The sequence below is a fragment of the Culex pipiens genome, chromosome 1 (genome assembly GCF_016801865.2).
Source record: "Culex pipiens pallens isolate TS chromosome 1, TS_CPP_V2, whole genome shotgun sequence".
NCBI lineage: Eukaryota > Metazoa > Arthropoda > Insecta > Diptera > Culicidae > Culex > Culex pipiens.
In genome coordinates, this window is record NC_068937.1 from 104,694,927 (window position 1) to 104,719,574 (window position 24,648).

Below are 24,648 nucleotides of genomic sequence, written 5' to 3' on the forward strand. Positions count from 1 at the left end.
TTTCTGTTTTTTCTGTTTTTTCTGTTTTTTCTGTTTTTCTGTTTTTTCTGTTTTTTTCTGTTTTTCTGTTTTTTCTGTTTTTCTATTTTTCTATTTTTCTATTTTTCTATTTTTCTATTTTTCTATTTTTCTATTTTTCTATTTTTCTATTTTTCTATTTTTCTATTTTTCTATTTTTTTTTATTTTTCTATTTTTCTATTTTTCTATTTTTCTATTTTGCTATTTTTCTATTTTTCTATTTTTCTATTTTTCCATTTTTCTATTTTTCTATTTTTCTATTTTTCTTTTATTTCTTTTTTTCTATTGTTCAATTTTTCTTATTTTCTATTTTTCTATTTTACTATTTTTCTATTTTTCTATTTTTCTATTTTTCTATTTTTCTATTTTTCTATTTTGCTATTTTTCTATTTTTCTGTTTTTCTGTTTTTCTGTTTTTCAGTTGTTCTGTTGATCTGTTTTTCTGTTTTTCTGTTTTTTCTGTTTTTCTGTTTTTCTGTTTTTCTGTTTTTCTGTTTTTCTGTTTTTTCTGTTTTTCTGTTTTTCTGTTTTTCTGTTTTTCTGTTTTTCTGTTTTTCTGTTTTTTCTGTTTTTCTGTTTTTCTGTTTTTTTCTGTTTTTCTGTTTTTCTGTTTTTTCTGTTTTTCTGTTTTTCTGTTTTTCTGTTTTTCTGTTTTTCTGTTTTTCTGTTTTTCTGTTTTTCTGTTTTTCTGTTTTTCTGTTTTTCTGTTTTTCTGTTTTTCTGTTTTTCTGTTTTTCTGTTTTTCTGTTTTTCTGTTTTTCTGTTTTTCTGTTTTTCTGTTTTTCTGTTTTTCTGTTTTTCTGTTTTTCTGTTTTTCTGTTTTTCTGTCTTGTCTTCTTGTTTTCTTGTCTTCTTGTCTTCTTGTCTTCTTGTCTTCTTGTCTTCTTGTCTTCTTGTCTTCTTGTCTTCTTGTCTTCTTGTCTTCTTGTCTTCTTGTCTTCTTGTCTTCTTGTCTTCTTGTCTTCTTGTCTTCTTGTCTTCTTGTCTTCTTGTCTTCTTGTCTTCTTGTCTTCTTGTCTTCTTGTCTTCTTGTCTTCTTGTCTTCTTGTCTTCTTGTCTTCTTGTCTTCTTGTCTTCTTGTCTTCTTGTCTTCTTGTCTTCTTGTCTTCTTGTCTTCTTGTCTTCTTGTCTTCTTGTCTTCTTGTCTTCTTGTCTTCTTGTCTTCTTGTCTTCTTGTCTTCTTGTCTTCTTGTCTTCTTGTCTTCTTATCTTCTTGTCTTTTGTACAGCTTACTTTTAATATGAAAATTTATTTAGATTTTGCATTTCGTAATCCGAAATTACTTCATTTCCCAGGTAAGCTTCACTGATCCAGTCTGAATCGTCCTCTACCGTTCTAGCCCCACCGCCATCGTGGCCCGTTCATTGCGCGTTGGTGGACGACGGCGAAATGCAAATAATTAAAAGCAAAGTAAGGGCAAAAAACTAATTTGGTTTTTATGCGGCCCAGTCCTGTCTGCTCCTCTTCGCTTGCGGACTCTTGACTCTGGAAGGTTTTTTGCTCGGCGCACCGGACAAACTCGTACTTTTTGTTGTTATTGTCTTGAACCGAGTTTTGCGCCATTTCATTGAACGAAAATGAGTTTCAGGGAAATTCAGGGTGGGAGTAGTCGTGGAGGGTGGGGAGTTTTTCTTCCGCCATATTTTATTTAACTCCAGCTTTGCGATTAACTTTGTGTGTTTGAGCCTGAATGCACCTCGGCGGCGGCGACGACGACGTTGGGCGCTCTGACCAAAGCAATTTCCTGGAAAAATAAACGGCCAACTCGTTCGGGGGGGTTCAGAGTGGAAAAAAAGCCCGAACCTTCGATGGTCGGGGTCTTCCCCAGAACGAATCTAATTACCATGCAACGAGGACGGGATGGGACCTCACTCACCACGAGCAAACGTTTCGCGACTTGGCCATGGCCGTTTTTGCATACTTCTTGGGAACTTTGCAGTAGGGTGCCATTGTTGGCTTTTTTCTGGTCCGGTTTACGGAAGTTTGATTTTCCGGTGGAAAGTTGAACAATCGTTGTGGAGAAAAAATAAAACCTGGAATAATCATCAAAATTATAATTCGGAATTAAATAAAAAATTAAACAAAACTAAAAAATCAACAAAAAAAATCAATTTCAGTGAAGAAAATCAAGCGAAAGTGTTGAACAGCAATAGCACAAAGCGGGCCAAAGTACTCTCACCCAAAGTACGAACACACCGCAAAGAGCGGAAGCAGCTTTGAGAAGGGTGTTGTTCAAGTTGAGAACCCACTAAACGTGACTTTATGTTGAACAAAGTAAATTACATGGGAAAAACTCATTGATTTTTTGCGCCGGCGTTTCATTCGCAGTTTGTTAGGGCGGTAAGCTCACGTACAGTTGAGAGTTGGGGATGAACATTTGAAAGAGTCCAACCTGCAAAAAATATTTTAAAAAATGTCAAAAATTTATTATAAAATAACATTTAAAAAATCTTGAAATAATTAGATAATATTCGATAATCAATGCAACCCTTTCAAATATTACCTCAAACATCAAAGTTAGTCGTAGAAGTGGCGGGTCAGCAGCCGGCAATGTGCGACTACAAACGGAACCCGGCAGTAGAACAAGCAGCGGCACTGTTCATTGCCTCTTCGCGTTGGAACGCAACGTGCGATTCACCTTGCTCTTGAGAGAGGTTGAGCCCAGTGAAGCACGAGCCGGCTGTGATGCAGCTGGTGAAGTTGCCTAAGCAGCATATACTAGACTAGACTATCGGACTAGCAGTTTTAGTGCACTCCATGCAAAGCTGTATCGGTCAATGAATGACTGTGAATAACCAGTTTTCGTCAACGCGAATCATGAAGAATAGACTATCCAGGATGTACGAAATATTTCAAATCCGTGTTCCAAAAGTTGAATTTTGTTTTTGAAGTATTTTGAGCCTCTGTCTCAAAACTAAGCAAAATTGGTCAATATTATGCATTGCTACTCATGTATGGAGCTTGCACCAGATATTTTTCTTCAGATATTTTTTATAAATATACAAGCCTTACCCGACAAACTTCGTTCTGCCTTTTTTTCGTTTGTTGACGTTTTTAACTTGTTTGCTTATTCAGCCTCCTGTGATCAAAATTTGATTTCACGTAACTTTTCCCATACAATCTGCAGATATTCCAGAATCGGTTCCAGAGCTCGAGCAGGGGTAAATAACACGGGAATACCAAATATTACTTGGGCAAATAACAGGGACCAAAATGTGCCCTTGGTTGCCCAGTAATAGATGGTAAAATACCATGAAATCATACCAAAGTCTTGTATATAAAATAAGTGTTTTTAAAATAAAACTGGATTGAAAATCAACAAAATTCAATAATCTGTCGATTAACTCGTTTTTCAAAGTATTTGGTTATCCCAACTTAGAGAAATTTCAACGCTTTATAAAAAAATCTTAGTGGGTATATAAAAATATTGAAAATCAGCTTTAACATTTTTGGGTTTTAAGTCATTTAAGCGCAAAATTAATTATCTCGTCAAAATTTATAAAAAAAATCCCATATTTCCCGAGGAATTTGATAAAACCTTTCAATACCAAAATAATACCAAAATGTGCCATCCTGACTTAGAAAATTTTCCACAATTTAAAGTCATTTCTTTAGGGGGTATATCAAAAATGTTTAAAATCAAGTTTGAAATTTCCGGTTTTCATTTAAAGCATTCGCTTTGAGCCATCATTTTAGCGCATAATTGATTATTTTGTCAAAATTGGTCAAAATTTTCCCATAGTTTCAGAGGTATTTGATGAAATACTGCAATACCAAAAGAATACCAAAATGTGGTGTTCGACCATTGACAAATTCTGCAATCTTGCAATATCAAAACAATACCTTAAATTGGTATGATACCACATTTTGCTCTTGCATAATCCTTAAGACATATTTTAAAGGGTCTAGGAAAACCAAAATTTGGTATTAATACCAGAGAAAGGTATTATTACGCATTTCCCTTGTTATTTACCTATGCTCGGGAGTGGCCAAAGTTGTAACTTTTTGGCGTAAGAACCTTCCTTGAACTTATACGAACCCAATGCAACAAAGAGCACCTCAGTCCGACATTCCGTGTTGAATTGATTCGCGTTCGAACAAAACCGTCGAAAATTTATATATATACAGCAATTCCCCACGAAACAGCATGGAAAAAAACAAAAGTGCTCAGAACGGGCTCAAAATTTTTCTGGGAGTTCCCTGGCCGATTTAATTAGACCCGTATTTTTTTTGTTTGGCCATTAGGGTGACCTACGCCATGTTAGGGTGGTCTGAAAAATGGCCATTTTCGTCGATTTTCGCAAAAACCACTTTTTTCAAAAAATCATGACTCCTCGCCATTTTAACCGATTTCAGTTGTCTTATACGCAAACGAAAGGTGATAAGTTGGCCTTTTAAAGAAAAATAATAAGAAGTTTCAAAAATCTAGCCTAACATATGAAAAGGGCGTATGACACATTAAAATGCCGTTTTGACGGTGTCTGGACCAAAGAGCCTATAACTGGAAATATTTTTATCGGATTCCCCGGACATTTTTACGTAACATACTAAAAAATGGGAGGAGTTCATTAACAGGATTCCAAGATATGATTTTTTGAAAATAAAATCCGTGTTTTTCGACGCGCCGCGCGCAAAAACACAAAAATGACAAAATCGGCAAAAAATCAACTTTTTCCACTAAAACTGCGATAACTTTAAAATTTCAGCAATGACCTATACATGTCTGGGTATCAATTTTTTTTTATTGAAAGACGCAACTTTTGGTACCCAGACATGTACAGGTCATCGCTGAAATTTTAAAGTTATCGCAGTTTTAGTGGAAAAAGTTGATTTTTTGCCGATTTTGTCATTTTCGTGTTTTTGCGCGCGGCGCGTCGAAAAAACACGGATTTTATTTTCAAAAAATCATATCTCGGAATCCTGTTAATGAACTCCTCCCATTTTTTAGTATGTTACGTAAAAATGTCCGAGATATCCGATAAAAATATTTCCAGACATAGGCTCTTTGGCCCAGACACCGTCAAAACGGCATTTTAATGTGTCATACGCCCTTTTCATATGTTAGGCTGGATTTTTGAAACTTCTTATTATTTTTCTTTGAAAGGCCAACTTATCACCTTTCATTTGCGTATAAGACAATTGAAATATGATTTTTCGAAAAAAGTGGTTTTTGCGAAAATCGACGAAAATGGCCATTTTTCAGACCACCCTAACACGGCGTAGGTCACCCTAATGGCCAAACAAAAAAATACGGGTCTAATTAATTCGGCCAGGGAACCCCCAGAAAAATTTTGAGCCCGTTCTGAGCACTTTTGTTTTTTCCATGCTGTTTTCGTGGGGAATTGCTGTATATATATATTGATAAGTACCACAATTTTCAATTTTCACTTTTTGATATTTCGTGCATTCCAAGGAAACCCATTCCCCCTCCCATTCAGGCTACACTCCTGGTAAAAAGTAACAGAACAAATGTTACTTGAGTCCAGACTCGGGTATCAGTTGTTTCGATTTGGAAACTCCTTACATGATAAAATATACATAAAATAGATTTATAAAAAGGGTTTTCGAGATTATTCTTTTAAAAAGTAGGTATAGTTATTCAGCAATTCCCCACGAAAACAGCATGGAAAAAATCAACTTTTTTCACTAAAATTGCGATAACTTTAAAATTTCAGCGATGACCTATACATGTCTGGGTACCAAAATTTTTGTAATTGATAGACGCAACTTTTGGTACCCAGACATCTATAGGTCATCGCTGAAATTTTAAAGTTATCGCAGTTTTAGTGAAAAAAGTTGATTTTCTGCCAATTTCGTCATTCTCCGGTTTTTGCGCGCGGCGCGTCGAAAAACACGGATTTTATTTTCAAAAAATCAGATCTCGGAATCCTGTTAATGAACTCCTCCCATTTTTTAGTATGTTATGTAAAAATGTCCGGGGAATCCGATAAAAATATTTCCAGACATAAGCTCTTTGGTCCAGACACCGTCAAAACGGCATTTTAAAGTTTCATACGCACTTTTCATATGTTAGGCTAGATTTTCCAAACTTTTTACTATTTTTCATTGAAAGGCCAACTTATCACCTTTCATTTGCGTATAAGACAGATAAAATCGGTTAAAATGGCGAGGAGTTATGATTTTTCGAAAAAAGTGGTTTTTGCGAAAATCGACGAAAATGGCCATTTTTCAGACCACCCTAACACGGCGTAGGTCACCCTAATGGCCAAACAAAAAAATACGGGTCTAATTATTTCGGCCAGGGAATTCCCAGAAAAAATTTGAGCCCGATCCGAGCACTTTTGTTTTTTTCCATGCTGTTTTCGTGGGGAATTGCTGTATTGTTTTATAATTTTCAGTAGATCGATTTCCCAAATAAGAGTTATAAAATTACTAGAATTTTCGGAATTACTAGGTGAATCCACAATTACTGAATTACTTCCTAAAACTTAAAAAACATTTTTGAATCAATCGCATTGTAGCGAACAGTTTTCTGAACAAATTCCCTACAAAAAAATATCAGTTTTGGGCCAATATAAACGTAGAGTGCATAATTGGCAACGGGGGAGCGTGGTCGCAAAATATTTTTTCGGAATTCCGAAAAAAAGTGATTTTTTTTGGTCTGCTTTTTGTTTCGCTTTTTTGTCGTGATTTGTGTGTGTCGATTGCGTGCGATAGGGCAACGCAGTTGCTTGACTGGTCGATAGTGTTTTTAGGTGTCCTTTTTTCTTGCCAGCAATGATAATATCAGTCCTTCCTTTCGTTGATCGGAAGGCACGCCGCCGGTTGAGTTTGTCGTAGTCCTGCTTAAGTCGATAGCGGGCGGTGAGGCCTCTTGCTTGTCTCACACAATTATTCGTGTCTTGAGTGTCATTATTGTTGAGCAATTGGTGTTGTTTTGTGATTTTAAAAGCCCTTCGAAATCATCGTTGATCGGAAAGTACGGTGTCGTGTGAATTGTGTATAATTGTTTCAAATAAGGAGTTGAATTATCAAGGTGAAAAAGTCATTTTGATCAAAAGACACTCTGGATCGTCGAGTTACTAGTGGGACAAAATTTTCATTTATTAGATATTGAAATAACTGTGTGTGAGTGATTTTGTATGTTAACCAAAAATAACTTCCGTTGCTCGGAAGGCACGCCAACGGGTCTGTTATGAAAGTCATCCCCATAGCATCGTAGCTCGGGATGCATCAAAAAGCCAACACCTTATCCAACTCATCCAAAAGATATTAATCCCGTGATGCTTGAAGGAGATGCTGTGGATTCAACGGTCTCATGCGGTGTAAACAGGTATACAGCGAAAAGCTGTGTGCTTGATGAGTCTGCAACTTCAACTATCGGACTAACATTTCTCCCTTTTGTTGAACTGCAGGCTTCTTGGGAGGGCGCCGGTATTGACTAATAATGTCGGGATCTTCAGAAGTTAAACAGTGAACGGATGGTTGGCTCCCACTGATCATTTTTGATTCATTGTTTAACTTCAGCTTGGAGGAGTTGGCAGTCGAGAGCAGAGGCTGGCGGTGATTGATTGTTTAGTCGGTTGTTTTTATAGTAAATCGCGTGAAAAGTATTGCAAAGATTATACAATGTCTAGATTTGCATGTGTAAAGTGAAGATTTCCTGCAGTTTTGGGAATTTGGACAATTTTTTGTTTTCTACGCCGCTTGATCAAGAGTTTGACAGTTCATCGCGGTGGCTTCGCTCTTGCAGTTGTATTAGTGTGATGTGGGCTAGCTCGTTCTGAGGGTGGTATTCAACTCGTTAGAAAAATCAGTGCGAAAGAAATAAAAGCAGTTTGCTAAGGAATATTTTTGAAAGTGTCATCAAGCAGCGCTCAAGCAATTTCATCTGCTACTGGAGAAGGTGTTGCAGATGAAGAAGAAGTGCTTAAAAGATCAGCAATGCTTGGTGGGCCGTCTGCGATCGGTTGAGGTTGGTCGGAGAAGGTGGATATCGTGCTGTAGCAGCAGCTGACCAAGAATTGTCAGCATATTATCGCCGCGGCACTAAACCGAATTGAACGAGAACAACTCTCGCGACGAATCACACTTTCCCTTTTTCTGTCAAACTGAAATGCACGATTCCCAATCAGTGTGTAGGCCGGTTTGTTTTGGTTTTTCGTTCTTGATTTTGCTCGCGGTGATTTTCGATTGTAACAGGTATTTTCTATTATTATTTTTATTTTTATGTTATTTTTCATAAAATAAACGGTCACTTTACCAACAGAAATGGCCAACCTCATTATCCAGAATGTCCGGCGTCAACATGCCAGCACAAATACGATTTATCATGCCTTGTACGGTTATTTTTTCCTGGGAATGTCGAAAAAGAAACTGGCGGAAATCTACGGAAAAGCTCAATCAACGATTACTGAGTGGTTCGCGAAGTACGAACAGACCGGTGCAGTCAACAGAAAGAAACGGGTACAAGTCTACAAAAAGTTCGGTGCCGAAATGCGGACATGGCTAGTCGAACTGTACAATCAGCACCCGATTCTGTTCCTCGACGAAGCACAAGCAATGTTCCAGCGGATGTTCAAAGTTTCGATAAGCGTATCATCCGTGTGGGCCATATTACACGAGGCTGGAATGTCGTGGAAGCGAATAGAACGGCGTGCAATTCAAATTCGTCAGGACGAAATTGTCCGTTACGTCAAAGAGCTGCTCTCGTTCCCGTGGGACCTGTTCAATCTTGTCTTTCTGGATGAGGTGAGCTTTGACAACCGTGACATGCTGCGGACCAAGGGGTACGGAATCGTTGGCCAGAAGGTGATTTATCGTGGAGAATTCTGCCGCAAGCCTCGTGCATCTATGCTTTGCTTTCTGGGTTCCGGTGGAATGCTGGATAGTTTCTGGACTGAAGGCACTTTTACTAGGGTTAAATTCTTTGAGTGCTGCCGTACATTTGCCCTCAAAAACAAAAAAGTTCAGCGCTATCCGGGATTCCACTCCGTATGGATCTTGGACGGGGCCAAGATCCACTGTGATCGTCACATCGTCAAATATCTGAGGACAATTGGCATTGTGCCTATATTTCTTCCGGCTTATTGTCCATTTTTTAATCCGCTGGAAGTAGTTTTCGGTTTGATTAAGAAGGATTTGCAGCGGCAGCACCGGCAGAATGTTCCCGTGATGCACGAAGTTCTCGATGCGGTGAACCGTTTCAAAATTTACCCGTGTTTGCGACTTTTCGAGCACTGTGGCTATTATGCCGGAGGAACTTTTTTGCCGGAGAAAGGGATGGGACAAGATCCGAAGCAATTTGGACTCAATATTCTACCATGAAGAATAAGTTAAATAAAAATAAAGAAACAATACCAAATCCCTCCAGTTTATTTATTCCACGAATGTAATACTATCACGAAGCAATCCTTAAGCATGTTGATCATCGAAGCAATTGGTGACTTCGGCGGCCAATTGCTGGCTTAATTCACTCTCCTCCGGTTGCATCACAGTCTCCATTGCGGAAACGATTCCACTGCTTGCTTCCGCCTCCGCTTCCATTACTTCGAGCCTCTTGAAAGCCCCCTGGAGAACAACCATAGCTGTAGAAAATTCCATTTTGAGCTCTCGTATCTGTCGCAAGTTCCGGGAGTTGATCGTGTTGGCCACAACCATCCCTCGATGCACACCATCTAAGCGTGCTGCCTCTGAGACCCCCACCCATCGAAAATACTTGGAGATTGTTGCTGGAGGGTTCGGTGCCATCTTCATACCTTCTTGCTCGTGGGCGGGGGCAGCATGAATGACACTGGCCCACAGCAACCACGAACTAAAGTGGCCTTCTAGGTGGGGGTGTCCCTCTTGCAGCTCGTTCGCCAGAGCCGATTCGTCTCGCATTGAGTTTGCCCCTGCACGGTCAGGTTTGCTGGGAGTGATTAAATGTTTCAACACATCGTTGAATTGGTTCTTGTTTTCTACGTCCAGAGAGTACGCGAAAACAAAAATCTTTATCGATTGGTCGCGCCACCTTTGCAGCAATCTTGCAGTGAGATTTTCAATGCCGTAAGTCTTCCGAGCATTCATGTCTTGCAAAAGGAAAAACTTTCCCACGTCATCGAATTTAGGTTTCTCATCGACGGCCCATTTGGGGACGTTGTCTTGGAAGACAACTTGCCGTTTGATCAGATCCTTTCCTGTATCCCAAAGACACTCAATAACGTCCTCAATCGAATCCCCAACGACTCTGGTCGACGAATTTTCTTTGGGTCTGAGCTGGTTCCGGAACAGCTTTTGACAGAACACAGCATTGAAGGAGAAGAGTTTTTCGCATCTGGGCCTCTTCGATTTCGAGCACTCTGCCACAGGCTGCGGATCTTCCTCGGCCAGATCCTCTTGCTCATCGTCATCCGAGAAGGGGTTGTAATCAATTGCACCCGTATCGTCTTCCTCCTCCTTCTCCTCTTCGAGCAAATGCTCAACTTCTTCGTAGCTTCCTTCCGAATCCGGCTGGAGCGGATTGTAGTTTCCACTGGAAAAATTAAAAATTCTATTAAATTATCTTATTTAACAGTACGTAAATTAAATATAACTGTATAAATTAGAAATTTAAACAAACTTACTCAATTTCCGAAAGCGACATTGCTGCAAGTTTTATTTGTGACTTTTTGTTTGTTTATATTTTGCAGTGACATTTGACGCACCAAGTCAGTACACTCAAAAAGAGGATTGGTTAGATTTTTTCGCAGGTACCCTGAGAGTGGCGCTCGTAATTCGATTTATCTCCGAAATCACAATATCTGTACGCCAGGATGTGAGTCGTGTCGGCAGGAATAAGATCAAGCTGCTCGTGATAGAGGCTCGTGAGCGCAGCTAAAATTCCGGACGCATACGACCAAAATAGGGGGCAAATCCCGGGTGCTTAGGACTACCGAAAACTTGGTGAGATCTACACAGAAAAAAATCAATTCTCGTAATCGTGAATTAAGTTCACGAATGTGAGAATCACGAAGGAATTTATTCATGAGTATGGTGCATTTGCACTATAAACGTGAATATATTCCTTCGTGGTTCTTGCATTCGTGAACTTAATTCACGATTACAAGAATTGATTTTTTTCTGTGTTTCTAAACTGAAATTTTCACATTTTGCCTACTTTTCAACAATTATTAAATAAGCGCTGATCCTTGTTTTGCCTGTTGGGATTGGAAGTTTAAAGATAGGTCGAGGACCCTTCTGGTACTTGTACTATGTTTAGGCGGGGACAGACAATGCCCAATCACCTCGAAATTGGGCCGCTAGGATCTCTGCCATTATGAAATGGGTCATTGGAAGCAGCGCGAAGGCTGTCACCACCTAATACCCGGGACTGAGATAAGCTGTATCAGCACAACCCAAGTCTGATACAAACTATACTTTCCCATAATTTCGCTGCCGGCCAGCGGGTATTGGATTGGACCACACACACACATTGTTTAACTTCAGCTGATCTGTCAATAACGGAGTAGCAGCTTAATGGCCGTCAAAAAAATGATTTTTAAATAAAAATTTCTAAATAAAATTGAAATGCATTGCGCATAGTGTGGACTTAATTGGAACCAACTTTTGAGGGTTTTTTGTGGCCTAAAAGGCATTAAATAAACTTTGTTCTGGTTTGATTCGTTTGATTCTGTCCCAGTTACCAAGTGCTTTTTAAGAACATAAGATAATGAGGTGATTTGAGAAGATGCTATAGTTCATCACTAAGGATTTAGATCAAAAATTCCTTCAAGGCCTTCAAGAAGGGTACAATCAGCAGATGGTGATTCTTTTTGGTGCAAAAATTCGTAAAAATTAACTGAGAGATGAACAATTTTCTTTGGAAATGATTAACCTTATATGGTTTTGTGGTCTCACTATTATACAATATTAAATCCAACCAAATTTCGGTGATTTTTGATGGTAAAATGTTTAAACTCGAAACCACCACGACAACTTGCTAATAATTTACACCTGCTAGACGCAACGACCACACCGCGGTGCTCGCACAAAACCATCGTTTCGTTTGCTGTGGGGAAGGCCCTCCAAAGTTCTTGAATTTGGCCACGGCCACCAACGAACGATACGTTCCGCAAGCCGTTCGGAGCAGTCGTCAGTTCAGGCACCGTCGTGCATGCAATTCTGCAATCAATTAGCTCGCGCGGACTGTTGGACCCGACCAGTGGCTTTGGCTTGGAAAATTTACCGCTCTCGAAAAGGTTGCTTCCCGAGGTTTTTCCTGTGTTGGTGCTGGTTTAGGTGCCAGTCCCTCGAACCAAGAAGGGGTGGTGTGTGCGTTGATTTAAAACGGAGCAAAGTGCTATTTCGTTAGCGCCATGCACCATGACATGATGGATGAGCTTTAAAGACGCGCTCCCCAACGTCTGCGGGGGGTGCATCAGCTGCTGAGTACACCATTGATGAGCACCCCAAGCCCAGCTCGAAAAGGCGGTTGCAGTGCGAATATTTATTTTTTTGTGAGTCCACGCTGAAACTTGCTCGGTGGTGGCCCGGCGAAGAAAGTAACTTTAATTATTTTGCTAATCTGGTGATCTTGATCGACGTGGGTAGTTCAACGAGCGAGAGCGGGGTTTTGAAATCACGTTCATGCGAAAGTTTTCGTACGTACCGGCGACGAAAAGGTTGTTGTTTCACTTTTATTTAGTGGTAACGACGTGGACGCTTATTGTTGGGGTAAGGTATTGTTGAGAGTTTGTATGTTGGAGAAAATGTTAGAAGTTATGACACTTTTCTGGTTAATTGTCTCATGTTTTCATATTTTTAACATTAACTTTCAGAGAATTGTAAACAAAATCATCTAAATAAAATGTTCATTTATCTTGTTGATGGTTTGTCAATTTTTGAAACCTTTAGTTTTTAATATTCATAGTTTTCCCTAATAAAATTTAACAAATGATTCGACGCAGGTGCACCTTATAATTAAAATTTCCCAATTAACTTCGCTTGAACCCCTAACGCGACTGCATTTCCCGAAATTAAAATTACTTCAATAAACTTCATGGCCCGCAACGAATCATCGAGAAAGGGAGGACCGGCACGTTTAAACTCTCGTTAACCCCCCGGTCTATGCTTCTTCGACTTATGAAGACCCATAAGCATAACCACACCAATTTCTTCCCCCAAACTCCTTGCCGTGGTTCGTGTTAATCAAACATTTTTCTCCTTTCACACTGCACTTTCCCATAACACTGTGTTAGTTGGGGCCCGCATCACATCATCAGCGTGTTGACGTTCTGGGGAGGGAAGTTTGCAAAAATGTTATGCACATTCGTTCAGCATCACAATTAACTTCGTGTTCAAGGCGTGAATTTGGCGGGTTTTCATGTTTTGCCTCACTCTTGCTGGAAAAGATATATGCTTTTAATTTATTGCACTAAAATGTGAAGCGTTTACGAGTACGGTGTACCCTGGTTTTCTTGAGTGGCGCTAGTTAACGTCAATGTGTGTGTGTGTGTGTGTGTGTGATGAGAAACTATATGTATTCATAACAATTCAAAAAATAATAATTCTCTAGCATATCAACCTAAATTTTAACATTGAAAAGTAATTTTCTGTATTTTTTTTTTTTTTCAATAATATGCAGCATGAAATAATGATAATTTGGAAATTTTATGTGAATATTGACATCTCAAATTCAAAAATTTCTAATCACAACATCATGAGAACTTTTCCCACAATTCCTCGACAACATAACAGCTGCACTCTTTTCCCAACAAATCCATTCTCGGGTTATTTTATTGCACCCAGTTAGTCCCGTAACCTTCCCAGCCCAAAAGTACTGCAACTGCTGATGCTGCAGATACGACCTTCCACCTTCGATTCTCCTTTCGTCGGAATGGCAAAACTCCGGTGACAATCTAGCGCAAGGAAAACGGCGCTGCAAGTGTTGTATAACAAGATTCCTATAAGCACCTGCTTTTTTGTTCCACACACAAACAGACAGACGGGCAATAAAGAACAACCTGAACGATCGTTCCAATTTTTGGGTCTCCAAACTCAAGAGTTTAGGAGTTATGGGACCCCGAGCGTTCCCAATGTTGGTGTGAGGGTGTGAGAGACTTCTAAATAACCAGACGGTCGAATCGAGGACGGGACCGAGCAGGGGAAGAGGTCAAATTTATTGCGCAATAAATTACCCTTGCCTGACAGGAGTCCTGATTCAGCTGACATCAAACTGTGCGAAGAGCGTTTTCTCCTCCTCCCGGGACGGAGGAGTTGTGTGTGCTTCTGGATGCTGCGGTGCTTCCCGGGGTCACCAGTGCCACAGTGGACGGAGTGGACATATTCTCTGCAAAATTGTTCAAAAATAAAAACAATATTTTATTACAGCAGCTCTATACAAAATGAGCAAAACCCAAAACAAAAGTGCTCGTAACGGACTAAAATTTGGACTGGGAGTTTCTTGGCCAAAACAATCCGACCTGTATTTTTATGGTTGGTCAAAAAATTGTTTTTTTTTTTTTTGCGATTTCTTTAACACTGGAACGCCCAACGCATGTCCAACTTACACGGACGCCCAAGCCTCCCAAAAAAGGTGGAACGGTAACTTCAACTCGCTGGTTCTCGGGCATTACTCAACCAATCGGGACGATTCTTGTTTCCAGTGATTTGTTAGGATGTCTAGATGATTCTAGAACTTTGCAGAACTTGATTTGATCAAATCTGTAATTTATGCGATCAAAAACATCGTTCCACCTTTTTTTAAACGACTGCCTCCGCGGAATTTTTGGCGATTTTTTTTTTACACGCGAAAAAAAAAGTTGGAACGATGTTTTTGATCGCATAAATTACAGATTTGATCAAATCAAGTTCTGCAAAGTTCTAGAATCATCTAGACATCCTAACAAATCACTGGAAAGAAGAATCATCTTGATTGGTTGAGTTATGCTCGAGAACCATTGAGTTGAAATTACCGTTCCAACTTTTTTGGAGCCTTGGGCGTTGGAATGTTAAAAAATACATAACCCTGTGCCGTTTCATCTGATTTTGGCTCTCTTAGACGTAAATGCAAGGTTATTTGGTGAAATTTCAAGAGAAAATAGGTTGGTGTTTGGAAAATCTTGACTTACACTTGAAAAAATCGTATTAAAAATGCAGTTTTGACGGTGTCCGAGTTTGAGCCTGATCCGGGCACTTTTGTTTAAAAATATTTCAAAAGTAAAATATATATAGATTCTTAAAGTGCCTAACTCCAACCGTAGATCATTTATCTTTATTAAATATAATAGTTTAAAAATCTTTTCTTGCATATAGTTCTATAATAACGTTGGAGTCTGCACAGAAAAAAATAATGTAATTTTGGAAGCTTTAAATTTGGAAGGTTGAATATTACCTCTTTTATGATGTAATATTACCTCAATTTAGACTGAAAAAGTGACATTACACCAGAAAAGTGGTAAAATTACACATTTCCAGAGGTAAAATTACACCTTTTTTCTGACATTAAAGATGTACCCCTTCCCAGATGTAATATTACCATGATTTTTTTTTCTGTGTGGGGTTGAGTAGTGATTTTTTAAGGATTTTGCAATTTATTAGGTTCTTCTCTATGCACAGAAGGGTGTAATCGAGTTGTATGAAAAAATTAAAAATGGTAAAAATCCAATCAGCAACACATTTTTTGGGTCCCTTTTCGGGTCCTAAACAACGTCCCAAAATTTGGGAGCGATTAATCAATTAATTAATTAATCGCCCACGATTGGCGCAAAGCGATTGAAATTTGTATGGAAATCACGATGGGGAAACTTGCATTTTCACATTTTTCAATTTACAAAATTCAAGTTTTATTATTTTATGAAACTAACACCGTAGAAGTATAGCCCTGAATGTCCTTAACAACTCTCCAGAAGACAGTATGGAGCTAAAGTGCTTCCCAAAAAAGATACAGAGTTTTCAAAAGTAGTGTATTGAAATAATCAGTGAAACTTACATTTTCTGCCAACATTGCCAAAGGAACCATGAAATACAAAACAAACATGATTATTCTTATATTTTGATGAACCATACTGTCTTCGGGAGAGTTATTCAGGATATCCAGGGCTATACTTTTAGGGTGTTGGATTCATAAAATAATAAAACTTGAATTTTGTAAATTAGAAAATGTGAAAATGCAAGTTTCTCCATAAAAATTTCCATACAAAATTCAATCGCTTTGCGCCAATCGTGGGCTTAATCAATCGCTCCCGAATTTTGAGAGGTTGTTTGGGACCCTAAAAGGGACCCAAAAAATGTGTTGCTGAAATAATCAATTTTCGATTCCACCCTAATGCACAGTGGTCCAGATCACAAAATTAAACGGAAAATGGATTTTACGAAAATTGGTGAAGTTTTGGAGCTTTGGTGTCTTCAGAAGAGTTGATGCAAAAGAGAAAAAACAACTTTTGGCCTGGTTGAAAATAAGGGTGGTTCACGATTAGGGTGTTTTATAAAATCAAACGTTCCAGGAATATTTTTTGAGGATTTTTTCCCCTTCTAGAAGTTTTTAGGCATGCCAATCCAAGCAACTTGGTCGAAAACACCAAAAAAAAATTTCGCAATCTGAACCTTCTTCGACCAATTTTGTCAAAAGCAAGAAAGCAAACCCTCAAAAATCATTTTTTTAAAGTAGCATTTCAGGGTTAAGTTTGAGAGAAAGATGATGTTCTGAGAACTTTTAGAGCTCTAAAAAACAAACGTTTTCGGGTTTGATAAAATAACTTTGGAGGAAAGGGTCAAAAGTAACAACAATTCTAAGGTAAAGAAAATGCAATTTCAAAACATAAATGTATCGAAATTGCGCAGGCCTAATTTTAAGCGCCAGATTGCATTCGAAAGGGGACATCTAGCACTACAAATGCTGAAAAAATCTTTAAACTCGAGATATCATCATAAAAGTGGACCGAGCCACGTAGCCCAGTGGTAACGCTTCCGCCTAATAAGCGGTAGATCGGGATTCAAATCCCGGCTCGGACCAACACAACTGGCGATCTTTTCCCTTCTGGAATCGATTGCTTAGTAAAGGGAAGGTAGTGTATCGTCACAGAAAGGACCTTAACAAGACACCTTAGGAAGACAACCTTTGGAATGTTAACATTAACCTTAACATGTTAACATTAAGTTGATTAATAAACAGTCACTGAATCCGCTTTGTAAATGCCGGCCCTGATACTTTTCACTGGTGTTCCCCTCAGGAACAGGGAAAGAAGATTTACTATATCATAATTTGAAAATATCTAATTTTCAAGCGAAAACTGTAAAGGACCTTTTTAACGAAACATGCAAAATGTCCAACTATATGTTTTATTTGTAATTTTGCCTGCTGATTCTGAATCAGCCCTAAGGATAGAGTCAAAGTAAAAAGCATATTGCAGAACAGCATCTTACTCCATTGTGCCTCTAATGTTGTCATATCAGCACTATGACGTTCAATACAGCTCATGAAAAACGTTTTCATCTGAAATCGAGTGTGGCAGTTAAAAAAAAGTTGTGTAAATAGTCAAAATCAGAAAATTGGATGTAGATAGGAGCCAGCGCATAACCTGCCAAACATACGAGAATTTTCCCTAGTTGGACAATTTTCGGAAAAAAACAAAACTTCGAATAATCGAAAGTTCGGATTGTCGTTGATTTAGATAATCGAACATTTGACATTTAAATATAAGTTGAACAATATTTTTTCGTTAAAACTAATATTGCTTTTTCAGATTTTGAAGCTCTTGCCAGATTTTTCGTAAGGCTGTTATCGACTTAATTTTTAAACAAAATTATCGTTCAAATTATTTAAATCTTTTTAATTTAATGTTAACTAAAGTAATATATCCTGAAGGTTCAGTGCAATTCGGAATTTCCTGTTTTTCGGTGACGAGCTGGGCAAAATAATTGTTAAATTCAATACGCAGAAATCACACATAAAGCCATTTTTAAGTTCGATTCTATCAATGCTTTTTGATTCGCAAATTCAGAAAAGGAAAAATCAAACTTGTATGGAAATCCCAAAATTTGTAACTGATGACACGACCACTAAGTTGAGGAGCCTAAATTTTTCCTTCGAAAACTTGCAGTCACAGCCCAGAAATTAAAAATCAAGTTGGTACAATAAGTTAACTTTTTCCTCCAAATTTAGAGGCACGTTATTTTGAGTTTCGAAAAGACACCAAAAGTCAATTATTATTTAAATACTCAAGCAAAACAATGTTAATGGGATAGTGTTTTGCCTTCCTCACTGAAGTAAGGCTATAATCCTGCTCTAAAAATGAACTTTTTATTAAAAGCTCAAAGACCCACCTTCATGTATACATATCGACTCAGAATCGAAAACTGAACAAATGTCTGTGTGTGTGTATGTGTGTGTGTATGTGTGTGTGTATGTGTGTGTGTGTATGTGTGTGTATGTGTGTGTATGTATGTATGTGACCAAAATTCTCACTGAGTTTTCTCAGCACTGGCTGAACCAATTTTGATAAAACCGGTTGCATTCGACTTGGTTCATGGTCCCATACATCGCTATTGAATTGTTTGAAGTTTCGATAACTAGTTCAAAAGTAATGTATAAAAATGTGTTTTCACATATATCCGGATCTCACTTAAATGTATGAAAACGTTGTCCGGATCCATCATCCGACCCATCGTTGGTTAGGTAATCGAGAGACCTTTCCAACGAGTCCACAACATTGAAGATCTGGCAACCCTGTCTCGAGTTATGACCACTTAAGTGATATTTATGTACTTTTTTGAAGCCGGATCTCACTAAAATGTATGTAAACGTTGTCCGGATCCATCATCCGACCCATCGTTGGTTAGTTTATCGAGAGACCTTTCCAACGAGTCCACAACATTGAAGATCTGGCAACCCTGTCTCGAGTTATGACCACTTAAGTGATATTTATGTACTTTTTTGAAGCCGGATCTCACTTAAATGTATGAAAACGATGTCCGGATCCATCATCCAACCCATCGTTGGTTAGGTAATCGAGAGACCTTTCCAACGAGTCCACAACATTGAAGATCTGGCAACCCTGTGTCGAGTTATGACCACTTAAGTGATATTTATGTACTTTTTTGAAGCCGGATCTCACTTAAATGTATGTAAACGTTGTCCGAATCCATCATCCAACCCATCGTTGGTTAGATAATTGAAAGACCTTTCCACCGAGTCCACAACATTGTAGATCTGGCAACCCTGTCTCGAGTTATGACCACTTAAGTAATATTTATGTACTTTTTTTAAGACGGATCTCACTTAAATGTATGAAAATGATGTCCGGATCCATCATCCAACCCATCGTTGGTTAGGTAATCGAGAGACTTTTCCAACCGAGTCCACAACATTGAAGATCTGGCAACCCTGTCTCGAGTTATGACCACTTAAGTGATATTTATGTACTTTTTTGAAGCCGGATCTCACTTTAATGTATGTAAACGTTGTCCGGATCCATCATCCGACCCATCGTTGGTTAGGTAATCGAGAGACCTTTCCAACGAGGTCACAACATTGAAGATCTGGCAACCCTGTCTCGAGTTATGACCACTTAAGTGATATTTATGTACTTTTTTGAAGCCGGATCTCACTTAAATGTATGTAAACGTTGTCCGGATCCATCATCCGACCCATCGTTGTTTAGGTAATCGAAAGACCTTTCCAACGAGTCCACAACATTGAAGATCTGGCAACCCTGTCTCGAGTTATGACCACTTAAGTGATATTTATGTACTTTTTTGAAGCCGGATCTCACTTAAATGTATGTAAACGTTGTCCGGATCCATCATCCGACCCATCGTTGGTTAGGTAATCGAGAGACCTTTCCAACGAGTCCACAACATTGAAGATCTGGCAACCCTGTTAGGTAATCGAGAGACCTTTCCAACGAGTCCACAACATTGAAGATCTGGCAACCCTGTCTCGAGTTATGACCACTTAAGTGATATTTATGTACTTTTTTGAAGCCGGATCTCACTTAAATGTATGTAAACGTTGTCCGGATCCATCATCCGACCCATCGTTGGTTAGGTAATCGAGAGACCTTTCCAACGAGTCCACAACATTGATGATCTGGCAACCCTGTCTCGAGTTATGACCACTTAAGTGATATTTATGTACTTTTTTGAAGCCGGATCTCACTTAAATGTATGTAAACGTTGTCCGGATCCATCATCCGACCCATCGTTGTTTAGGTAATCGAGAGACCTTTCCAACGAGTCCACAACATTGAAGATCTGGCAACCCTGTCTCGTGTTATGACCACTTAAGTGATATTTATGTACTTTTTTGAAGCCGGATCTCACTTAAATGTATGTAAACGTTGTCCGGATCCATCATCCGACCCATCGTTGGTTAGGTAATCGAGAGACCTTTCCAACGAGTCCACAACATTGAAGATCTGGCAACCCTGTCTCGAGTTATGACCACTTAAGTAATATTTATGTACTTTTTTGAAGCCGGATCTCACTTAAATGTATGTAAACGTTGTCCGGATCTATCTTCCGACCCATCGTTGGTTAGGTAATCGAGAGACCTTTCCAACGAGTCCACAACATTGAAGATCTGGCAACCCTGTCTCGAGTTATGACCACTTAAGTGATATTTATGTACTTTTTTGAAGCCGGATCTCACTTAAATGTATGTAAACGTTGTCCGGATCCATCATCCGACCCATCGTTGGTTAGGTAATCGAGAGACCTTTCCAACGAGTCCACAACATTGATGATCTGGCAACCCTGTCTCGAGTTATGACCACTTAAGTGATATTTATGTACTTTTTTGAAGCCGGATCTCACTTAAATGTATGTAAACGTTGTCCGGATCCATCATCCGACCCATCGTTGGTTAGGTAATCGAGAGACCTTTCCAACGAGTCCACAACATTGATGATCTGGCAACCCTGTCTCGAGTTATGACCACTTAAGTGATATTTATGTACTTTTTTGAAGCCGGATCTCACTTAAATGTATGTAAACGTTGTCCGGATCCATCATCCGACCCATCGTTGTTTAGGTAATCGAGAGACCTTTCCAACGAGTCCACAACATTGAAGATCTGGCAACCCTGTCTCGTGTTATGACCACTTAAGTGATATTTATGTACTTTTTTGAAGCCGGATCTCACTTAAATGTATGTAAACGTTGTCCGGATCCATCATCCGACCCATCGTTGGTTAGGTAATCGAGAGACCTTTCCAACGAGTCCACAACATTGAAGATCTGGCAACCCTGTCTCGAGTTATGACCACTTAAGTAATATTTATGTACTTTTTTGAAGCCGGATCTCACTTAAATGTATGTAAACGTTGTCCGGATCTATCTTCCGACCCATCGTTGGTTAGGTAATCGAGAGACCTTTCCAACGAGTCCACAACATTGAAGATCTGGCAACCCTGTCTCGAGTTATGACCACTTAAGTGATATTTATGTACTTTTTTGAAGCCGGATCTCACTTAAATGTATGTAAACGTTGTCCGGATCCATCATCCGACCCATCGTTGGTTAGGTAATCGAGAGACCTTTCCAACGAGTCCACAACATTGATGATCTGGCAACCCTGTCTCGAGTTATGACCACTTAAGTGATATTTATGTACTTTTTTGAAGCCGGATCTCACTTAAATGTATGTAAACGTTGTCCGGATCCATCATCCGACCCATCGTTGGTTAGGTAATCGAGAGACCTTTCCAACGAGTCCACAACATTGATGATCTGGCAACCATGTCTCGAGTGATGACCACTTAAGTTATATCTGTGTACTTATTTTTCTGGATCTAAAAAAAATAGCTAGCAAACCACTTATATTCAAAATGAGGAAGGCATCAACCACATAGGTGGATTAAGTTAGTTTTTATAATGTTTAGGATCGCCTACTGTTCATATTCCGTTCAGTTATGTTTTCCTTATAATTTTAAATATCCCTTTACTGATAATAAACAGTTCAGAACGAAAAAAACAACAAATGCAAAATCTCAAGAATCGTCACCCTCTATTTCAAACAAATAATTAAATTTTCAATAGACGAATATTCTGGCTGGCCGGATTTTCCTCTTTTTTAAATTCAAGATTGGCAGTGCTGATGGCAACTTATCAATGTAATAGTATTTGGAAAGATTGATAACTAACATAATGTAATAAGTAAAAAATTACCTGCCAGTACAAAAGTTTTATCGATTCCACAGAGAACTACAGGGGAAAGAGGTATGCGGCGGCCTCCGCTGGTCACGGACGGCATTCAGATGACAGACGGACGACGACGACGACGGCGGCGCTCCCGGTGGATTGGCAATTTTGGGAAGATTTGATTTTGTTTTCCCTCTTCTTATCCTCTTTTCCCACGTTGTTCGTCTTGTTATGTTTTTTTTTAATCTTCTTCTTCTGTCAGTTGGGCTTCAATTTCTAGGATCCTTTCGTCGTTATGCTTTCTTTTTATCACTTCCAAGTACGACCAGGTTTTTACTGTGGCGCTTGTGTTTTAGTTTTAGTTTTATTTTTTGTGTTCATGGGAAATTTCACCCACACATTTGTTCACCCGCACTCACACAACGTGTCTATATCTGTACAGATCTGTGTAGATGTTTGCTTGTTTTATTAGATGAGATAGATAAATATTACCGAGCAATCTCGCCGAGATGATCGTGTCTGGCCGGCATGTGACACAGTCGTGGTGGATTTATGAACGGAATAATAATGAATTACCTCGAGATATTATTTTTAGCCCCTTTTTTGTCTTAATTGCCTGCCCCATGATCTGGCAATGTCATTGTTACGAATAGAGAATGAGATCATTTTACAATAATATCACAGAAAGTATACAAAGCTAATTTTTTTTTTCGAATTTGACGTTAATTCTGATGACCAAATCGTCAGTTGTGTGCTATCTTGTGACAACGATTATTTAGTACTTTTCGAGAAAATCGATTTTTAAAGTTTGTTGGTTGATAATTTCAAAACCATGAATGATAGCGCCAAACTTTTTGAAGCAATCGGTTCGTATACTACCGCTTAACAAACGCTCCAAGTTCCAACTAATTTGGTTACACCAGTTAAAAGATACAGTAAATAATGTAAACAAAAATCTGAAAAGCACGTGTCACAAGTGTGTTTCGAAAGTAAATTTGTACTACGTGTCACAAGTGTGCACAGAATTCCCATACAAACTAAAATAAGCTTAAATCAATAGTTTAGCCGACTTAATCACTATATTTTCGAAAACAATAGATTGCATTGCCTTTAGAAAGTGTGTATCAACATAAATTTGTGAAAAACAAGAAAAATTTTCCACATTTTCCAACAACATGTATGACGTGTCACAAGTGTGCACGATCATTTTGATGATAAATTGGTCTATGTCACAAGTGTGTATTGCGATATCCGGGAAACGGAAGCGAGTTTCAAAAATCGGGTTAAAGCATCTTGTAGTGTTTGTTAAGTATAGCAAAACGTCATCATTAACTCATTTTCGACCAAAATGGTCTATGTCACAAGATAGCACACAGCTGACGAAATGTTTCAAATGAAGTTAAATGGTTTTGTTCATTTTAAATTAAGAAAAGATTTCAAAATTTTCTAAAATAATTAAACTGAGTTCAAATGTGTTCAAGTTCAAGAATATCTTACAAAAACACACTTTTACTTTCCCAAAATTCCCATCGGTTGTTCAGCTTGTAGTTTGATTCTGTTTTCAACACGATCAGCCCTCCTTCATCGTTGTCGTGTTGCCATCGTGCTTTCTCGCGCGAGAATACCCAAACCATGGGACAGGTAACACCGACTTCGTTCCCGTGAGTCCGATTCCGGGAAATTGACCCAGAGATAGAAGGAACACGACAGCCTGATGAAAAAAAAAACAAGAGACACACTGACAGAAATTTTGGAGAAGGGGAAAAACGCATGAAAATAAACAACAAAGAGTAATATTCAAAATATAAATGAATAAAAAATTTAATTTATATCATCGCTACCGAAACGGTTATTGATATTGGGTTGAGGTTGAGGGATCGAAGGAAGTGGTTACAGGGGAGAATGGGCTGACACGGGGACACCTTTCTCATTAGTGGCCGGGAACGAGGGCGGAGATTGATGGTGCCTAGGCTCGTGTGGATTGAATTAGAACACTGTAATGGAGATGGCCATTGTGTTTGGGATTTGTCTTTTTATCAGGGTACGACGTGTTGAATCATTAATAATCTTGAGTTATTGGAATATTTTTTTCCAATTTTTTTCAAAATAAGGGGGTTCGTCACTTGCTGACGCTTGAAGTCTCTCGTGAATTGTATACGAAATTTCTTCAAAAAACAACTTCCCAGCATCACCGCTGAAACTCAATCCCGAAAATTCTCCATCACAAATTAATTTCATCTGCCGATTTCCTAAAAAAAAAAGGGGGGAAGCAGACGTCAGCCAGACAAAATTAATAAAACGCGACAGCAGACGGATCTTCAGCAGCCAATATCCAAAAGTTCTTCTCTCGCAAGCCAAGCGTGTGTGTCCCCCCACTATGGGAACGGAAATAAAATCGATTCTGTTTAACGATCAGCTATCTATAACGTCATAATCACAGTTATTTGCCATATTTCATCGAAGCCGGTTCGTCTTCTTCGATTTCTTCCTCTGGTTTTGGGCAGATTCTGGCGCTGAAGACGATGACGGGCGTCGATGAGTTGGACTTCAAGTTGGTCTTCCAACAGTGT

At 38.8% G+C, this 24,648-nt stretch overlaps 3 protein-coding genes across 5 annotated transcripts in view; 2 read left to right on the top strand and 1 right to left on the bottom strand.

Annotated features, from left to right (window-relative positions):
• LOC120426396 (GATA-binding factor C-like) overlaps positions 1-24,648 on the top strand; it is a 227,657-nt gene that overhangs the window by 192,809 nt on the left and 10,200 nt on the right. The gene's annotated exons all lie outside the window — the stretch shown is intronic.
• On the top strand, positions 8,031-9,307 carry LOC120426398 (uncharacterized). The gene is made up of 2 exons (XM_039591156.2): positions 8,031-8,182; positions 8,250-9,307. The coding sequence occupies exon 2, from the start codon at positions 8,252-8,254 to the stop codon at positions 9,305-9,307; it is 1,056 nt and encodes a 351-aa protein (XP_039447090.1). The 5' UTR covers positions 8,031-8,182; positions 8,250-8,251.
• On the bottom strand, positions 9,395-10,743 carry LOC120426397 (uncharacterized). Its single transcript, XM_039591155.2, has 2 exons — positions 10,585-10,743; positions 9,395-10,493 (listed from the first exon to the last, which is right to left on the bottom strand). The coding sequence occupies exons 1-2, from the start codon at positions 10,602-10,604 to the stop codon at positions 9,395-9,397; spliced, it is 1,119 nt and encodes a 372-aa protein (XP_039447089.1). The 5' UTR covers positions 10,605-10,743.